This window comes from Peromyscus leucopus, chromosome 5 (genome assembly GCF_004664715.2).
Source record: "Peromyscus leucopus breed LL Stock chromosome 5, UCI_PerLeu_2.1, whole genome shotgun sequence".
Lineage (NCBI taxonomy): Eukaryota > Metazoa > Chordata > Mammalia > Rodentia > Cricetidae > Peromyscus > Peromyscus leucopus.
In genome coordinates, this window is record NC_051067.1 from 115,023,603 (window position 1) to 115,041,700 (window position 18,098).

At 36.4% G+C, this 18,098-nt stretch overlaps 1 protein-coding gene across 2 annotated transcripts in view; it reads left to right on the forward strand.

The window, feature by feature from the left end:
• Positions 1–18,098, forward strand: part of Cntnap4 (contactin associated protein family member 4) — a 282,335-nt gene that overhangs the window by 230,376 nt on the left and 33,861 nt on the right. For both annotated transcript variants that reach the window (XM_028892756.2, XM_028892757.2), the window contains 2 exons: positions 8,855–9,025; positions 9,652–9,870. In XM_028892756.2, coding sequence (XP_028748589.1) covers positions 8,855–9,025; positions 9,652–9,870 — 390 coding nt within the window. The remainder of the gene's footprint in view (positions 1–8,854; positions 9,026–9,651; positions 9,871–18,098) is intronic.

Below are 18,098 nucleotides of genomic sequence, written 5' to 3' on the forward strand. Positions count from 1 at the left end.
AACCTGTGTCTACTTTCCTTTCTTTATCACCTCAGACATATACAACTAGCTAAAAAAAAGTCTCTACAGACTTGCTTATTCTGTCTATTTCATATATATTAAAACACAAAATGTGTATGGTTTTGTGGCTGGTTGTTTTCAAAGTTCATCTGTGTTGAAGTGTATTTCAATATCTCATTTTTTATGGCCAAATAATATTTCATTAAAGGAGTAGATTGAAAGATTCCCTTTATCCATTTGTTATTTGGTGAACACTGAAATGGCTCCATTATTCTTTTAAAATAGTATGACTAAATTCCTATAGTAACTTTTAAGCTGCTTTGTGGACAAGGGTTTTCATTTCCCTTGGTCTTACATCTAAGAGCAGAATTGATAAATTCTAGCACATCTCTAAGGGGTTCATTACTTTGGGAACAATGGTAACATTTTAGGGCCATGCTTTTTGACCTCCACCAGGTTGTTGACCTTATCCTACTTGGTCTGCACTGAAGCATGCAGCCATCTTGTTTTCCGTAGCTGCACATCTATCTTTCCAGCTGACTAGTTTATTATGGAGCATGTTCTCTTTCTGAAAGGCTTCCATGGGCTTCATTCTCAGAGTTTCTTTAAATTGGAGAAGACTGTCTGTTGCCTCAACACTTAAAAAATGACAAAACACCCTCTAGGCTTGATATATTTTCTTTTTCTGCTCAGAAATTGGTGAACAACTTTTTGTTTGTTGGTTGGTTGTTTTTTTTCCCCCTTCATTGAACACTTTGGAGAAATCTGAGGTTAAGCAGTTTTCCACTTTAAAGGAAACTTGCCTTTTTTGGTGATTGCTTGAAGGAATAACTATATTTAATGGTCATTATTTAATAAAATGCATCCAAGTGTTATACATTTGATATTTTTCTGTGGAACAGATATGATGTGCTAGAAGGCTTACACATCCTGTGTTTTAAAGACTTTTTGCAAATGTTCTAAATTTTTGTTCTTAGTTACTTCTTTGACATTGAGTCTGTCAATCCATTTTATTAAATGTGTTCCTTCTCAGTTGTGTTGGAGTTTTGTGGGGAAAGTACCCTTAAAACCTATCAAATTAGGAAAGATTGTTGAGAGTTCCTTATCCTAAGAAATTTCTGAAGTTCATTTTGTCTACATTGACTAGTATAGTTGACTGAGAAAACACCGCTGCCCAGAATGCATTAAATAATCAAAGGTTCATGGATGCAATAAATAACTTTGCAGAAGTTAGATGCTCAGGCTGGGGAAAAGTATTGACTGGCTATTTGGTTAATTTCTCTTCCATTTGACAGACTTCCCTTCCATTTGGCAGTCTACCTCTGAGTCACTAAAAAAGTAGGGATCAATTCCGTTTCAATACATAATAAGATAATACAATTTTCTTAGCTCCTCTATGTCTAATAATCCCCCATCCTCTATAAATTCTTATTTCAATGTTCATTGTTCATCTTATATTACTGAATTTCTCTCTCTCCCCCCTTTGCTTTTTTTATTTTCTTAACATTATCATCTTATCATCCTCTTCCCTTTATTCTCCCCTGCCTCTCCATTTTCATGCATTATTTCCATTCATTTAATAAAAATTGAGTATATTTCTTATATTACATAAAATTTAAACGTAGGAATTATTCTAAGCTTTCTGGTGGCTACAATGACAAAGGAAAGTATATAATTTTCTTCAATAGGTATTTATTGATAATCTACAATGTACTATGGGAGAGCAAGAGCGAGAGCGAGAGCGAGAGCGAGAGCGAGAGCGAGAGCGAGAGCGAGAGCGAGAGCGAGAGAGAGAGAGAGAGAGAGAGAGAGAGAGAGAGAGAGAAAGGGAGAGAGAGCAAAATAGAACATGCTTGTGGCCTGTTCTTGGCATTTACATTCTCATGGAAACAGAAGACAGCAATTCAGTAAAGTGTATGTGTATGTTATGGTAGATGCTAACAAGAGCCGTGAAGACAACAAAAATATAATTAATGCAAAAGAGAGGGAATTTTAAGTGATATGGCTGTAAAGGAATCATTACGAGGGCAGTACTCAAATAAAGACAGGATTGAAGACTATAAGAAAACAAGGCTTGTGTGTATCCTTGAGAGAGTCTCAAAACAAGAAGAAACCAGAGCAGTGATGCAGACATAGGGTTGTGGCTGATATAAACTTATAAATGTATGGATTCATGTAACAAAGTGCTTGGGGCAAGGGGGCAAGTTAAGAATGGCAAAAAAAAAAAAAAAGCCAGATAGGAAACTGGTGATCATACTAGGTAGGATTTTGAAGTCTTTATTTTTCAACTTCAGTGAGCTGGTCAAACATTAGAGAATTTTGAGTAGAGGGATGTTATGACTTATATTTTAGTGAGACTCAGCAGAGTAGGATCAAAGCAAGATGATGGGTGATGCCACATTAATTATTCTGAAAGATCATAGTGGCTTGGAGCATGGTTCAATAATGAGAGATATGATGTGGGTACTGTGTAAAGGGAGGGTTAATAAAGTTTGCTGATGAATTGATGTCATTTTCAAGGGGAAAGGTTAAGAAAATGATGGAGCTGTGTTTGATATAATAGTTAGAGGCATGGAGCTGACACTGATTGAAATGGAAAAGATGACTTCCAGGATCAAGAAGGGGAATTATTGCAAGAAGCTTCATTTTTAGACATCTAAAAGCCTAGATGTCATCAGACCTTGAAATAGAGATGTGATGTTGTCACATTGAGCAGTCCAGGCTTCAGACATACGTTCATATATAATAAATATGTTTACAGCCACAAAGTGGAATTATTGCAGATGGAGATGTGTAGTCACAGAGTCTTGGGATATTCTCACAGTGATAAGCTGAGGTGGTGAGGAGGAAGAAGGAATACTGAGAATTATGTACCACTAGTGAGAAATGGAGAAAAGTGTGGGCGTCCTGGGCTCCAAGTGAAGGAAGTGAGCCAGGGAGAAATCACAGTCAATTACGTTAAATGTTGATAGCTTATGTAAGGAAAGAATTGTTACAAATGAATTGAGCAACGTGGAGAGATCATCAGTGGCATTGACAATGGGTTCTTTAGGAGAGTTACTGAGCTATGCGTGGGAGATTAGAGCCTAGAACAGGTTCAGAAAACAGTGGGCTGTGAAACAATGGGGAAATTAGTAGTAGGCAGGAAGACAGTAATATTACAGAATTGGTTTTGTAAGATGGGAGAATTAATACCATGGTTGTAGAGAAGGAAAAGACCAAGTACAGATAATTTTGGAATAGGAGCGGTTTTGGATTGTACAGAGAGGTTGTGGAGAGTAGATAGTGATAACAGGGAGATGAAGGTAAGGTGGGTGGTTAGAGAATGCCTCTTCAGCTTTATGTTTTTAGAGAAGTTCAAGGACACAAAATGGGATGCTGTATGCTTGGAAATAGAGCAGGTCCCAAATCACCCTCTCACAACATGGAATTCATATAAAGCATTAGCCATACATCGTGCTTGCAAATTAGCATGCAGTGTTCTCATCTGGCGTTGTGCTATTTCCAACATGTGTTTACTTAGGATGCCCTTTAAAGGATGTATATATTTAAGATCAAACAAAGAGTATAATTAAGTCACATATTGCAGGAGTCATGGGTAATAAATGTGAATAATTTACTAGCTCTTATTTTTGGTGATTATGGTCAATGACATACTTCATCAAGTTAATTAATATATAAAGGTTTTCTCTGAGCATGGGGAAGATAATCTGATGTGTCTGACTATAAATGTATTTGAAAGGCTCATTTATGGTAATTAAAAAACATTAATGGTCTAATATAAAGTGTGTATTATATAAATACAAAAAATGGTACAAGTTCTTTTATTTAGAGTCAGTGAGAGTATATAAACATTTTAACAACATTCTCAGACAATATTCTAAGTATGAAGTTATTTTTTGACACTAAATATGTGAATAAAAGAATTTCATTTTCAGGGCTGGAGAGATGGCTCACTTTTTAAGAGCACTTGCTTCTCTTCTAGAGAACCCTGGTTCAATTCTCAGCACCCACATGGAAACTAACAACTGTCTGTAATTCCAGTGATCTGACACCCTCACACAGACATATATGCAGTGTGCATGAAATAAAAAAATTAAAAAAAAGGATTTCATTTTCATTGGCATGGACTCAGTAGAAAGCTCTTAGTTTGTGCTTATTTATTCATTTTGCTTCTGCCAAAATAAATATTCTGTGTTATTTAAATATCTAAGTTTGGTTATAAGTGATTGATGGATGAATTTTTTCTCAAATGAGTAATTGGACTCAAAGTTTATTGCATTATTATATATGTTAATGTAGGGAATTAGTATTTGGTAGACCAGATGTATTTTGCATTTTATATATGTTCTCCTTTGTATATTAGAATGCTGCCGTTAGATAGTTCAACATATGTTGCTTCAAATAATAGAGGATGTGACTTATGGAAGGATCTCTTTTCTGGTATCTAACACAACTTTATACATTTTCTAGAGTCATTCTGACCTTCATAGAAATGAGCGATTGATGAGCAACAGCAAACTTAAATTAAATCAACTTTACTCACCTTACACACTCTTTTACTTAGAATGAAAGTAGTTAGATGCTTGCATCAAAATTTCATTCCTGGGGCTGGGGAGATAGCTCAGTCAAAAAATGCTTACTTTCTAGGTATGGACATGTTGATTCAATCCCAGCACCTACCAAAAAGTCCTCTGGGGGCAGAGACAGTGAGATACCTGGGTCTTGCTTGCCAATCTCTTACTGAGTTTGGTCCATGAGCCTCAGGAATCCTCCTTCCAGTGAGAGATCCTGTTTAAAAATGAAGTGGGCAGATCCTGAAAAAATGATAACTGAGGTTGACCTTTGGCCACTTGTGTATAAATGCATGTTTGTGGCCATGCACACACACAAATATAAATACACACATGTACACCTTTCTGACACAAATTCTATTCTTCCACCCTCTTGCAAATTAAGTTTGTATGCCCTTGAAAAATTAAAGCATATATGTGTGTGTATGCTTTTCTCTTTGTCACTAATATCCACTTTTGCATAAAATTAATATAAGAATAATAAACATATGCTGCAGATTATTTGTAAAAATCCTTTGATTACAGAGACAATTTCTGCTCTGCTTTTGTAAGAGGCAAAAATCATACCAACTACATTGAACATGCTGGCGGGGACAGCAGGGATATTTTACTGTATGCAAACACCCATGAAGAGCATTGCTCTCTTTTCTACTCATCTATAACACACACACTGTGACTCTCCCCAGCCAGATTTCATTTGCTTCACCCTCATTTTTACAAATATGGATTTCAATGGAGGTTCATAAATTGCTGAAAACAATAACAGAAGTGCTAAAAAGGAGGCACCAGTGAATTACTAAACCAATACATAGGTTTTGGTGTTCCAATGAAGCAACATGTAATTAATCGTAATGTTTTATTTCTGTTAAGAAATCTATATGTTTAGCTCATTTTAATGGTTCATAAATATTTAGAAGATGCACTTGACTACTAAAATATTTCTCATCAATATTTTAATATTTTATATATATATATATATATATATATATATGAAATTTACTTTTAAGAAAGGATTCTCATCACTCTCCTCTTTCAATTTCTTCATTTTCCCCAACCCTAAGAAAATGTTACTTTTACTAGAATTCTGTTTAAAAGACTATTCTGCATATGAGAGAACTAAATGCTTAGAAACTTTTTAGAGTACATGTAATGTTAAATAGTACTAAACTCTAATTCCTTAAGGGACTTTATAAAAATATTTACACATGAAACCAGATACTTATTACATGTTCCTCTTTTATAAGTAAATAATTATCTTGGCACTTATTTATAATAGATACATAGACATGTATATACATATGCATATAATATAGTTATGGAAATTTAAAAGACAATGTTTTCAAAGGAACTTAGATTGTTTTGCTGATTCATATTGTTTTAATTAGATAACATTTTAATTATTATTTAACTATCACTAAATATTAATATTGTAGAATAATACATCTTGATGTGTTGTTTGTCTGTATGTGTTCATTCATGTGTGAGCACATGTGCATAGAGACCAGAGGTTGACATCAGGTATCTTTCTCAGTCACTCTCCACCTTGTCTTCTGAGAAGTTGTCTCTCACTGAACCTGAAGCTCACCTGTCTTCCCTCACCCTAGCCCTGGAATTATAGAAGCATGCTGTCATACCTGAATTTAATACACGGGTGCTGGCGATCTGAACTCAGGCCCTGGTGCTTGCATGGCAAGTGCTTTGCTGACTGATCCATCTCTTCAGCCTAGCCTTTCATGACGTGCTTTCATTGAAATGGTTAAAAAACAAAACAAAACAAAAAAACCATCTTACTTGTCTGGCAACAAATCATGCAGTATTTCAGATCTCCTGGGCAGCTTAGGGACTCTCCAACCCCCTTATAATAGAATCCTCTTTCAAGAGCTTACAGTTTCCTGCTGTTTCTACAGATCTCTACCTCTTCCTGGCTCCCTTCCACATGTCTCCCTTTTCTGAGACTTTCCAGATTCTCTTGGGTGCACAGGACTTAAGGAGCTGAGGCATCACATGCACACCATTCCATCAGTGTTCACATTGGCCTTGGCTTTCTTTGTAGTTGTCTTGAATTAGCAGCAATTTCTTAATCTCATGAAATGTTCTTACTTCATTCTCTACCTATTGTGAATTTGTAAAATGGGGTTTGCTAACTAAACAAAATGTATTATTGTGTATGTAAGAGTGTTTTAGCTTCCTAAAGCAGTAAATTGTTTTCACTAGACTGAGAGCATTTATTGTATAGAGAGTAGCAATTCAAAGATTGTCCTCCAGTTTCAACCATTCCCTGAAGTCTTCCATATGAAGCTTTATTGGGTTAGTTATAATACAATATGCAGCAAATAAATCCTTGATTTTATAATATATAATATTATAATATAAAAGTATTCCATAATTTAACCTGAGTCCTAAGCATTTCCTTTCTAAGCACATGAGACCATATTTAGTATTATCTCATAATGTAAAGTTACATATTTATTTTGACTTTATAGCTAGTATATCAAGAGAAAGGCATGTCACTCCTTGTAAAAGGAGATCAGGTTAGCACTTTAAAGAGCACAGATGTGCTTTTACCCCTAAGTTGACATTTTGTATTTTTGTGCATCTTTTCATACACTAAGATCCAAGGGTCTAATACAGATGTAACTATTAAAAGGATGTAATACAGAACCTTGGAAGAACTCAGATAATGTATAAGTTCACTTGACTGGGGGTGGTGGTACAGGTTTCTCACAATGTTCTTTCCAACTGCATAAATTCAGTTTTAAATTGTCCATATGCAATAGAAATTTGACTTTTGAGTCAGGTCCACAAAAAAAAAAACCCAGAAAGAAAACAAACAAACAAACAAAAAATAGACCTATGTACTGTTCCTTCCCGAGTTAAGAAAGGAAAACAAACATCTAAGCAGCATGTAGAAGGAGCCACGTTTGTGCTGTGGCTAACATCATGAACTCTTTCTTTAGAACAGCTGCTTTGACTCTGGAGGACCAACCTGTCCTTCTTGTAGGAAGGTGACTTAGATAGGAGAATTTCCTTCCTTGATGAAAGGGTGGTGAAGTGACCTCACTCTAAGGATGCCTAGTCCTGGTTGATGTACTGAGAACTTGCTGACAGCAGCTGAGGCTCATAGCTCATTTTTCTGATAATTCTCCATATCAACTCAATATATCCAGCTGGATTTGATCCTGGCAGTCCTGCCTTTGAATTTATATTTCATTTTCCAATTTTCTTCCTACATAGATATCCTCAAGTATTTTTTTCTAAAGAAAAGTTGCAAATATCCACCAAAGAAAGTGAAGATGAATACACTGTATTTAGACAGCAATTATAATTAACTTAGATTGTTTTAAGACTTATTTTTACTTTTGATTACATGTCTCTTGTGTGTGTGTTGAGGGGTGGGTTGGGTTGAGTACCTGGGTCGAGGCACCTGTGGTGGCCAGAAAAGAGTGTTGGATGCCCTGGAGCTGGAGTTAATGGGGTATTGTGAGCTGCATGATGTGGGTGATGGAACCAAATTTGGGTCCTTTGCAAGATGGGTGCACAGCCATAACTGCTGAGCCATTTCTCCAAACCCTACATGTTTGTTTGTTTGTCTGTTTGTTTCCTCAGTCTCTAAACTGATATTCCAAACTCTTACCCTTTTCCCATCTATTCCATGTATTGACTATTTGTAAACACTTAGAGAAAGCTTTTCATTTACCTCCCTGTTATGAGCAAGGCAAGAAATGACTTTTGAATGAAAAAAGCATTTTTATAAGAACAGCTGTGCTACATAGACAAAGTGTGTTTGGATCTTTAATTAAATGAGACTATTTAGGATGCCAATCTCAGTGTGAAATTGGCAAGGCCAATAATGGGAATGAGTACAGGTTGCAAGGATCTGCTATAGGGAATTTTTGAGTCAAAGCAACTAGGTGTTTAAACTTTCAAGATACAAAAAATATTAAGCAATTAATCAAGGTTTAGCAGATTCTTCCCATATTACTTTAGCTGAGGATAGGATTTGGGGTGCAGATATGTTTTCTTGTATTGGGGGCATTTCTGTATGAAGCTTTCCTGCTGTGTGTTGGAAAGAGTCCAGGGTTTCAGTCTCCATAGACTCTCTCATCCTATGTCCAACCTCTGCACATAGTTAACAAGGAAACTGGTTTCATATGAATTAATGATGTTTTTAAACAGACACGATGCTAAATGGAGAAACCACAATTATGGTTACGGCATTCCTTGTATGGCATGAATTTGTTTTCTCTTTGAATTTGTTCTTATTGTGTTTATTGAAACAGGGCTGTTTTGGAATGCAGCTTCCTTTAATACTGAGGCTTCCTACCTCCACTTCCCCACATTTCATGGAGAGCTCAGTGCTGATGTGTCCTTCTTTTTCAAGACCACAGCCCTGTCTGGGGTGTTTTTAGAGAACCTGGGAATCACCGACTTCATACGTATAGAACTACGTTGTAAGTGTCCTTCCCAGAAAAGTCTTGGGATAAAATCATCTAGTTTTGAATTCTTCAGTTAGCTTTTAGGAGCTCATACCTCCTGAGAAAAAAATCTACTTTGCAAGAAAATAATTTAATGATAATTTAGTAAAAATATGGATAAATTCATTAACAGTGAAAAAAAGTTTAAATTGAAGTAATTAAAATTTAAGACAAATTTTAGGTTAATGACTAATATTAATTACAAAATTACTTAATGAACCATTTATTATTTTGATATATTCAGTCTTCTATTAATAGCACAATATCAAATGCATGTTTCATGCTGTTAAGTTATATAAACTTTGAATCAATGAAGCAATTATTTTGTATAGTCAATTACAGATGCTAGTTTTGTACTCTCTCTAAATAGTTTTAATCATTATCAATATGGAAAATTAAGCCAGAGGCTGAACTTTTTAAAAAATCTATTATTTTTACCCTCAAATGTATCTTACCATCCTATTCCACATCAGGAGAGTTATGTTTATCTGGATGCCATTGTTTCCTTCTAATGTAAGCCTTGTGTCTGATGATTGTTGTGTGACATTGTCTTAAGTGTAGTGAATACTCACCTGGAGAACCCTCATTTCTGGTATTTCCAGCACCCACAACAGTAACCTTTTCATTTGACGTGGGGAATGGCCCTTTTGAAATCTCTGTGCAGTCACCCACCCACTTCAATGACAACCAGTGGCATCATGTGAGAGTTGAAAGGAACATGAAGGAGGCGTCACTTCGGGTAGATGAGCTCTCGCCAAAGATACAAGCTGCTCCCACTGATGGTCATGTCCTCTTACAGCTCAATAGTCAACTCTTTGTGGGTAAGTTGCTCTTTATTTTAAACACTGAATGTATGCTGCAAGTCTAGAAATGAGCCACAATAAAAATAATCCCAACTTGAAAAATGATGATAAAGAGCTAGCAGCTAAAACAAAGCAATGTTTATTGATAATCCAGGTTCTAGTCTATGCCAGGTACTCCATTCCTTCCCAGTAAACAATCCATGCAATAGGTATTATCCCTATCCTAGAGCGGGATGACTTGTATTCAGAAAGGTATAAGTTAAGAGATTCAAGTATCTGTGACTATTTCCTTACTCTGCATACTTGCCTCCTTAATATGTAGAGGTTGCGTGATTTGTTACAGTTTGTGTATTACATTGGGCCTTTTAATAAGATCTTGGAAATGTTTATCTCTATGTTCAGAAAAGAGGAGCCCTTGTAATGCCAGCCAGTGCCACCCACTGATGTTCCTCAACCCGTATACCTTACACCAAAATGAAACCAATGGTAGGAAAGAAAAAAGAAAGACAGTGCTCAGCTTCAACAGCTTCTCTTCTATTTGCCCATTTTTTTCAGCTCTCTTCCAATAACTTACTTCATAGTGTCTCTCCAATGTCCATTGACTCAACATTTGCAGGACGCCAGACTGGAATTCCTCTCCATGTGTTTAATTTTCCTTTGCTTCTTTGCTAATTACTTTGCAGAACTTATGGGCCATGAAGTTCAAGGATTATCTTTTATTTGATCCCAGCTCATACATTTTAATGTAAATAAGGACTCAGAGACACGATGAGGCAGGATAAATGATGAATTATCAGAAATTATATCCCAGACATCTTTAACAGCTATATTTAGAGCAGAATTCATCAGCTTCCCCCTTACACCTTCTGTTGCCTAACAATCTTATTAGCACCCTTTCGCTGAAAGGGATGAGCTTGCTGTGACATATCTGACAAAGACATATTTAGGTCTTCTAATAAATTCGTGTCCTCATTATTTTCATTATTTATTCTTTTCCTGAAAACAAATTTAATGAATAGCTTCCACAACTAAACTACACTAATAGATATTCTACTCACAAACTTGTGGCCACTCAGCTGACTTATTTAAGGGTATAGAAACAATAAAGTACACTTGAGGGGAAATATATAACTTTTCTCTTAATGCCATACTAGAAGCTCAGTCAGGAAATGGACATAGATATCTCTTGAATTCGAAAAAAAAATGAGAGATGGTCACAACAAAAAGGTACTGCAATTTAAAATCTGTCAGTGGCTTGGAAATAGCCTTACTATTCTTGGAAATTGAGAAGGCTGAAATTGTCCTCAAATTTTTCAGTGAAATATGCTGCAGTTTGCCTGTAGATGACCTTTCCTCCTTGGGAGGAATTTCAACTTCCCAGAGCTGGCATCACTATATATTGTACCTGATAGGAACTCTGGCCTTAATTTGATTTCAGGTGGCAGTAATGAAGTATCATATGACACCAGAAAACTGCTTTGAACAAGCTCGGGTCTTTTGCCATCAATCATATGCAATAATTTGAATAAGGATCGAAGAGATTTCATCTTTATGGAGGCAATTAGTCGGGCCTTTGACATCTCCATATGTGTTCAGGCTTAGAGTGGCTTTGTCACTGGGAAATTATAGCAATGGAAATCTTGATTATGTTGAAGTCAAAAGCAGTGTGGGGGGGAGGGATCTCTGCTCCCCCAAAGTTCTATTTTCAATGAATAAAGATATTCATTCCTATTTTCAGGTAACTGGGGATACAATGACATGATGTAGTATAATGATACCTGCCTATCAACATGCCACCCAAGGGGCTATTTGTTGTTACTCCACCATCGAGTAGACCACTCTCAGGGGAGGGCAGTTTTCTAGTTCACAAAACAACGCATACACACAGAATATTAATCTTCCAATTTACAACCTTCCTATCAAACAAATCATGATCTTTCTTTCTTTCTTTCTTTCTTTCTTTCTTTCTTTCTTTCTTTCTTTCTTTCTTTCTTTCTTTTAGGTTTGCTGATAAAGAGTTTTCTCCTTACAGGCAGACTCCATGAGAGACAAATTATAATTAAAAAGGTTACACTGAATTAGAGCTCAGTGGGTGGCAGACTAGCAAAAAATCAGCAGTAATTAGAGAGAGTTTAATGAAGCATTTACTATGAGCAAAAAGTTCTCTGCCTTCCTATGAGTATGTTTCAGTGGAAGAGGGAAGAGTAGCCAATGGGTAAGAATGAAAAGAAGACAAGGTACATATATATATTTCTACATGTTTATATATGCATGCATAACACACACACACACACACACACACACTCCAATGGTGAAGAAAAATAAAGTAGAAACAGAACCAGGAAAAGAGTGCATAGGGCAATGATTGGTGTTGGGAGTTTCCACTTCAAATAGGGTAATAGGGAGATGTTAACACTTGAGTTGAGACCAGAGAAAGCAGAATAGAGATAGACCCTGTGAACTTCTCAAGTGGTAGAATCCTTACTGGTGACAGTGAGTGTGAAAGATCTTAGGAACAGAAAGAAACATATGTGATGGGAGAGAATTAATGTGAGGGAATGCAGGGGGATGCCAGGTTGAGCTACATACCATACTGGATCATGGAAGGCTTTTGCAAGGAATGTGGATCTAGTATTAAGGGATGCCAAGACCCAGCTTATTTATTTCCCTAATTCCCATTTACTGCTGCAAGGGATATGGATAGAAGGAAACCAGTGGGAGCAGCCTATTGCAGATCTACATGACAGCTATCAGCAGCCCCAGCTGAAGTAGATACGTTGAAACAGAGTGGGAACACATTTTATATGTAGCTGCCTACAACTTGCAAATGAATTTGTTGTTGCTATCAGCATTTGATGACTTTCCCATAACAAGATGCTTCCTTGTAGGCTTCTGAGCTCCTCATAGTGCTTCCTAGTTTTCAACTTCATTTGAAGTTAGTTTTTCTTGTTTTCTGCCTTTATCTGAATTTACAGCAGTGACAAAAGCTGTTCCCTGGTCTCACATCTCTAATGAGGCACAGGCTATCGGAAGAAAGCTGAGAAAACATCTCTCAGCCTCCATCTCCTTCAACCAAATCCCACCAGCTCTATAGTCATATGCTCACCAGGAAGCCTGGCTTTTTTGTTGATAGAGTCTGTGTAACACACATCAAGTGTGAAGGATCCATTTGCTTGGGAACTCTTGCTTCTCATACTAATAAATAGTTGAGAGTTAAGTCTCATTCTCTCCTCGGAGCTGTTGGTTACATGGGTGACTGAGAATCTCAGCATTAATACAGTGTAATTGATTTTCTGGTTGAAATTTTAAAGGGAAATTTAATACCCTTTACTTACAAGTTCGAGAGTTTAATTTGTAGTTCATCCGTCCATCATAGAAATAATTATGACTAATCAGTATTTTCAAGTGTGCATAATGACTGTCATTTGTATTGGGGTGTAGGGACAAACTGGTGAAGTCAACACAATTGTGGAAGGTAAGACTGCAGCTTTCAGCATGATTTTATTCTAATAAAAATCCTTTAAATCCAGAGAATGAAGAAAAGAAAAATATTTGCATTCATGCAGAAGCACAAGCTAGATGTATGAAATAACTGGAAGTCGAACTTAGGCTTAATCTAGAGTGATTTATTTACTAGTCCAGCACTTAGCTACAAAGTGCATCTTGCATGGATACAAGTCTGTAGGAAGTTATAGTTGCTCCATCTGCTTGAAACACAAGAAATTTCAATAGTTTTTTGGAATATGTATCTTGAGATGTTAACTAGACCCACATATACACAAATAGAAGTTAAAAATACTTCAATGTATCTTAATTTGACCAATCATTTTTTTCCATTTCACAGACCAGGGTGTTGACAGTGTTTTTGTTGACATTACATACATATGAGATTTTTAATATTAAGAGTTTTCATCATTTCTTAGCATTGGCTGGTATATTGAGATAGCATAAAAGAATTAAATGTGCTTTCTCAATTGCTTACCCCACCCCTGCCACTGAGGATCAACCAGAGAGCATGTTTGCACTACAGAACAGAACTCTGAAGCAAGAGAGGTGCCTTCATTTCTGAAGAAAATCAGTGGAAATATATAGAAAATACAACTAAAAAATGTGAGCTGCCTGGGCAGCAGTTGTTTGTGACAGCTGAAATTGAAGTAAGGTAATGATAAATGCAAGCAGAGGTGTGCTACACTGACAGGTGAGAAACAGGGGGCCTTTAACAATCTTTCTGAAGATAACATCAGAATGGTTATCTTCGCCTAATGTGACTGCAAGAGGCTGTTCGCAGTGGAGGAGGGATAACAATGAACAAAACCCTTTTTGGAGCAAGTACGTGATAACTAGGTTAGAAACTATAGCATCAGTGTGGTAGACATCTCTTTTCCCCTAAAAAATTCCCAAACATCACAGCATGCTGCTTCTTATAATGAAAAATGATGGTTCATGTTGTGTTCTTAGGCCCACAGCTATTCATTTGATGACATGTGGATTTGAACTCAGGGCCTTGTGCATGCTAGGCAAGTGATCTACCACTAAGCCATGTCCTCAGCCTGTCCCTCTCCATTCTTGTCCTTACTTGTGGCAGCAGGTCTTTGCCACCCGTTTTCTTGGTCTTTCACTTGGTCTCTCGTGTGTGTGTGTGTGTGTGTGTGTGTGTGTGTGTGTGTGTGATTCATGAAACGTCTTAAACAATCAAACTGAGAAATGCCACTCACCAGCTTAAAAATACTAGAAATGCTCACAGTGTTGAGTCTTTGTCCTTGACCTTGATAGAACACTGAGAACAAATGGGTAAAAGTCACTGCTGCTTTCACTCACAAATGTTCTCCAACCACAGAAATGATGGAGAGAAAAGAATCAATCATTTTTTTAAACTGAAATGTGACAGTGGTCATTTTCTATTTCAGTTTGTAAACTCAGCATTTTCCCCACTAGAAGCTTCTTAAATTAGGCCTGAATTGATTTTCATTCAACCAGCTCTGCAATTTTCGTTTCCTGTCTACATTCTTTTACTGACAAGTTTTTACACAAGTTAAGCTCCATTTGAATAGTCTGGGACGAGGGCTGGAAGTAAGGACCCCTGACTTAGCGAGAAGTCATTTATGTCACATTTGAATTACACCAATCAGCAAATCTATGGAGCAAGCAATCTCTAAATGCCCCACATGAAGGTTGATACTGGAGACTAATCACACTGAGGCTCTAGGCTGTAGTTCTTTGTGTTGGTTGTCTGTACGAGGGTACCACTTGTGATCTTTTGGGAAATCCGAAGTACCAATACAAAGATATATTGTTTTAGTAATTGAAATAATGGATATTACAAATACTTCTTCATAATTTTGTGGGAGAATGAATGTGTGCTTGTATTCTGTTGGGTGAATATGAAAGATTGTAATTACTTGGTCATAGAACATGCATATACTGAGCAGGTGATGTAGCCCTGTCTCCATTGACTGCATGGATGATACAGTTTATGAAGTGGTATTCAGATTTGTTTCTCATTTTTTTTACAGGGTCATCCTTTTTACAAGTAGTAATTTTTAAAAATTCTTTCCATGTTTTCAATAAGTCTGTGTCATATAAGCTTATCATCAATATCTTCTAGCTTTTTATAAATTCATATTTTCATATTGTTAAAAGTGTCTTGAAAATGTAAGTTTTTAATTATAATATATTCTTAATATTTCTTTTTTAGACTTTCATTTTGATATGCTAAAATATAGCCATGGTAAGAGACTAGTTTTATTATCAAATAGTTTTATTATAATAATTTTCATTTCAACCTATTTTCTTTGATAATAATTGTGTTTCCTCATTAAAAATTCAGTAAAAACAAAGGTTGTATTTCTTCATGTGCTCTTATCATTTCTTTTAGGTATTTTATTTCCTTCCTTGAGGTATCTTTTTCATTATCTGCCTGAAAACCTGAGTAAACTTTCCTATGCTCAGTGGGAAGACCTTAATGACTCTTGATTGAACACAAAACCTTAAGAGTAGAGCATATAACTATGTGCCTGATACTGCCAACAGCTCATATCTTTAAAACACACTTCATTATGTTCAAATCAAAGAGCCATGGTTGTGACTTCCACAGGCCAGAAACCCAAAGAGACTTGCCCTTTCCCAGGCTTATCGACACTGGGCCATGTTTCTATCACCAAGTTTGGTTCAGAAAAGAGACTGAATGTCCTGCCTATGACAGTCTTTCTTATACAAGCAGCTTCATCCACCATAGTAGTTCTATGAACATGAGGGACAATGGTTCTCTTTCCTTCCATGCTCCTGGGACTCTGTACAATTAAGAACATTTCTCAGCATAATTTAAGCTAAGCTTCTAGCGTGGCAGCCTTCTGTAGCTCATATCACAGTTTCTGCCAGGCTTTCTTCCCTCGGGATGACTGTGCTGGGAGGAGGAGGCTCTAGTCCCCAAGCACTTCTAACCTCCTGGCATGGTTCTGGGCCCAGCTCGTATGCGCTGTTGATTTCTTGCTCTAGACTGGCTTGTGGTTGGGACTTGATCTGTTTTCCTCTACCACAGTGTCAAGATCAGAGGGAGCCTGTTGTTTTTATAGCCTTGAATTTCAAGGTAAGTATAACAGTCATGAACTCTTTTATTCTCTACGGCTCCTGGGGCAATGAAGAAGCTGTTCTCAATTAATCCTCAGCAATATTCGAGGAGGGCACATGAATAGTTTATCTTAAAAAAATCAAAATTCAAAATTTAATTCAAAGGTCTGCCTGCCACATATAATGGGATATTGGCACAGGAAAGAGCCAGCTCCAATTCTGTGACAATAACACTTGCCACTTAGAAGAATTTTCTGAGAATAATGAATGTGTTGTAAGGATGAAACCAACAGGTATTCCTAATTCATTACCTACTGAACACCTAGTCAGGTATTTAGGTATGAGACCTTGGTGTTGTCATGTGTGTGGATGGATTTGGTTAAATTCAATCACATGGCAAGGGTAAGCATTCACTGCACAAGATACTCAGTGTTTGTAAAGTTCCAGAATTCATTATGTCTGATCCAGCAGGCAAGTAAATTGATAGAAAATTAATTGGAAGATAGTTCCCAACAAAATAGCTCAGCAGAAACATCCAGAATCAATTAATCAAACTGCAACTCATTTTAATTGGACATACTCTAACCCTGGAAAGGCACTGAAATCTTTAATTAAGCTTTCAAGCACAATCTGATTTACATGAGACATGTTTCTCCAAAGAGTTCTGTCCAAACTAAAGTGACTGACTGGAAACCCAATGGTATAGTTACAAATCCTCAAACATGCACGACACAACTATGTCTAATTAGATATTATGTTTTCAATAAAGGTGGCATTAAAATAATTTCATCAGGTAAACATTAAACTCTTTGAAACTGTGGAATAAAGAAGTTCTACTTTCAAAGTTAAATGTTCATCACTATGACAATATTTAAGATTATGTTTCATATATATTAATATATTTTCTGTTAGTTTACCTTCAAGTATTATTCTAGTATTTATTTCTATATATACATTAGCATCTGCAGTAATCATGAATGTCTCTCCCTGAATATATTAGCTCTTTGAGAACATGAACATGATCAAATACATATACTTTTCTTTTTTCTGTTTTCTTTCTTTTCTTTTTTTTCTTTTGTTTTTTCAAGACAGGGTTTCTCTGTGTAGCTTTGCGCCTTTCCTAGAACTCACTTTAGAGACCAAGCTGGCTTCGAACTCATAGAGATCCACCTGCCTCTGCCTCCCAAGTGCTGGGATTAAAGGTTGTGCCACCACCACCTGGCCAAATATATATACTTTTCATATTTCCAGTATTAGATACAGGACCCCCAAAGGAATGCTCAATAAAGAACAGAGAACTTAAATACAGTTCAAACCAAAGGTGGCTTGAGGCGCGGAAAAAAAAAATGGAAGTATTTTCTTCTTTGATACAATTTTGAAGTGGGGAGAAGTGAGATGGCCTTGAGATAATGACCGTAGTTTTGAACTAAATGTGTTTATTCTGTGATTTCCTCATTATAACATGAATGTCTATATGTTTCTAACTTCTCTTCATGCAAAATAAGCAAGAAAAATGAGCTAGAATAAATGAAAATGGACTACATTTAGTTGTTGAACCTATAGCTCTTTATTATTTATGCTATTAGAAGAACTGGACAAGCCACTGGATTACAGTGATGTCATATGTCAGAGCAACAGACACATGATAAGGTGATTTTCTATTACTGTATGCTACGAAC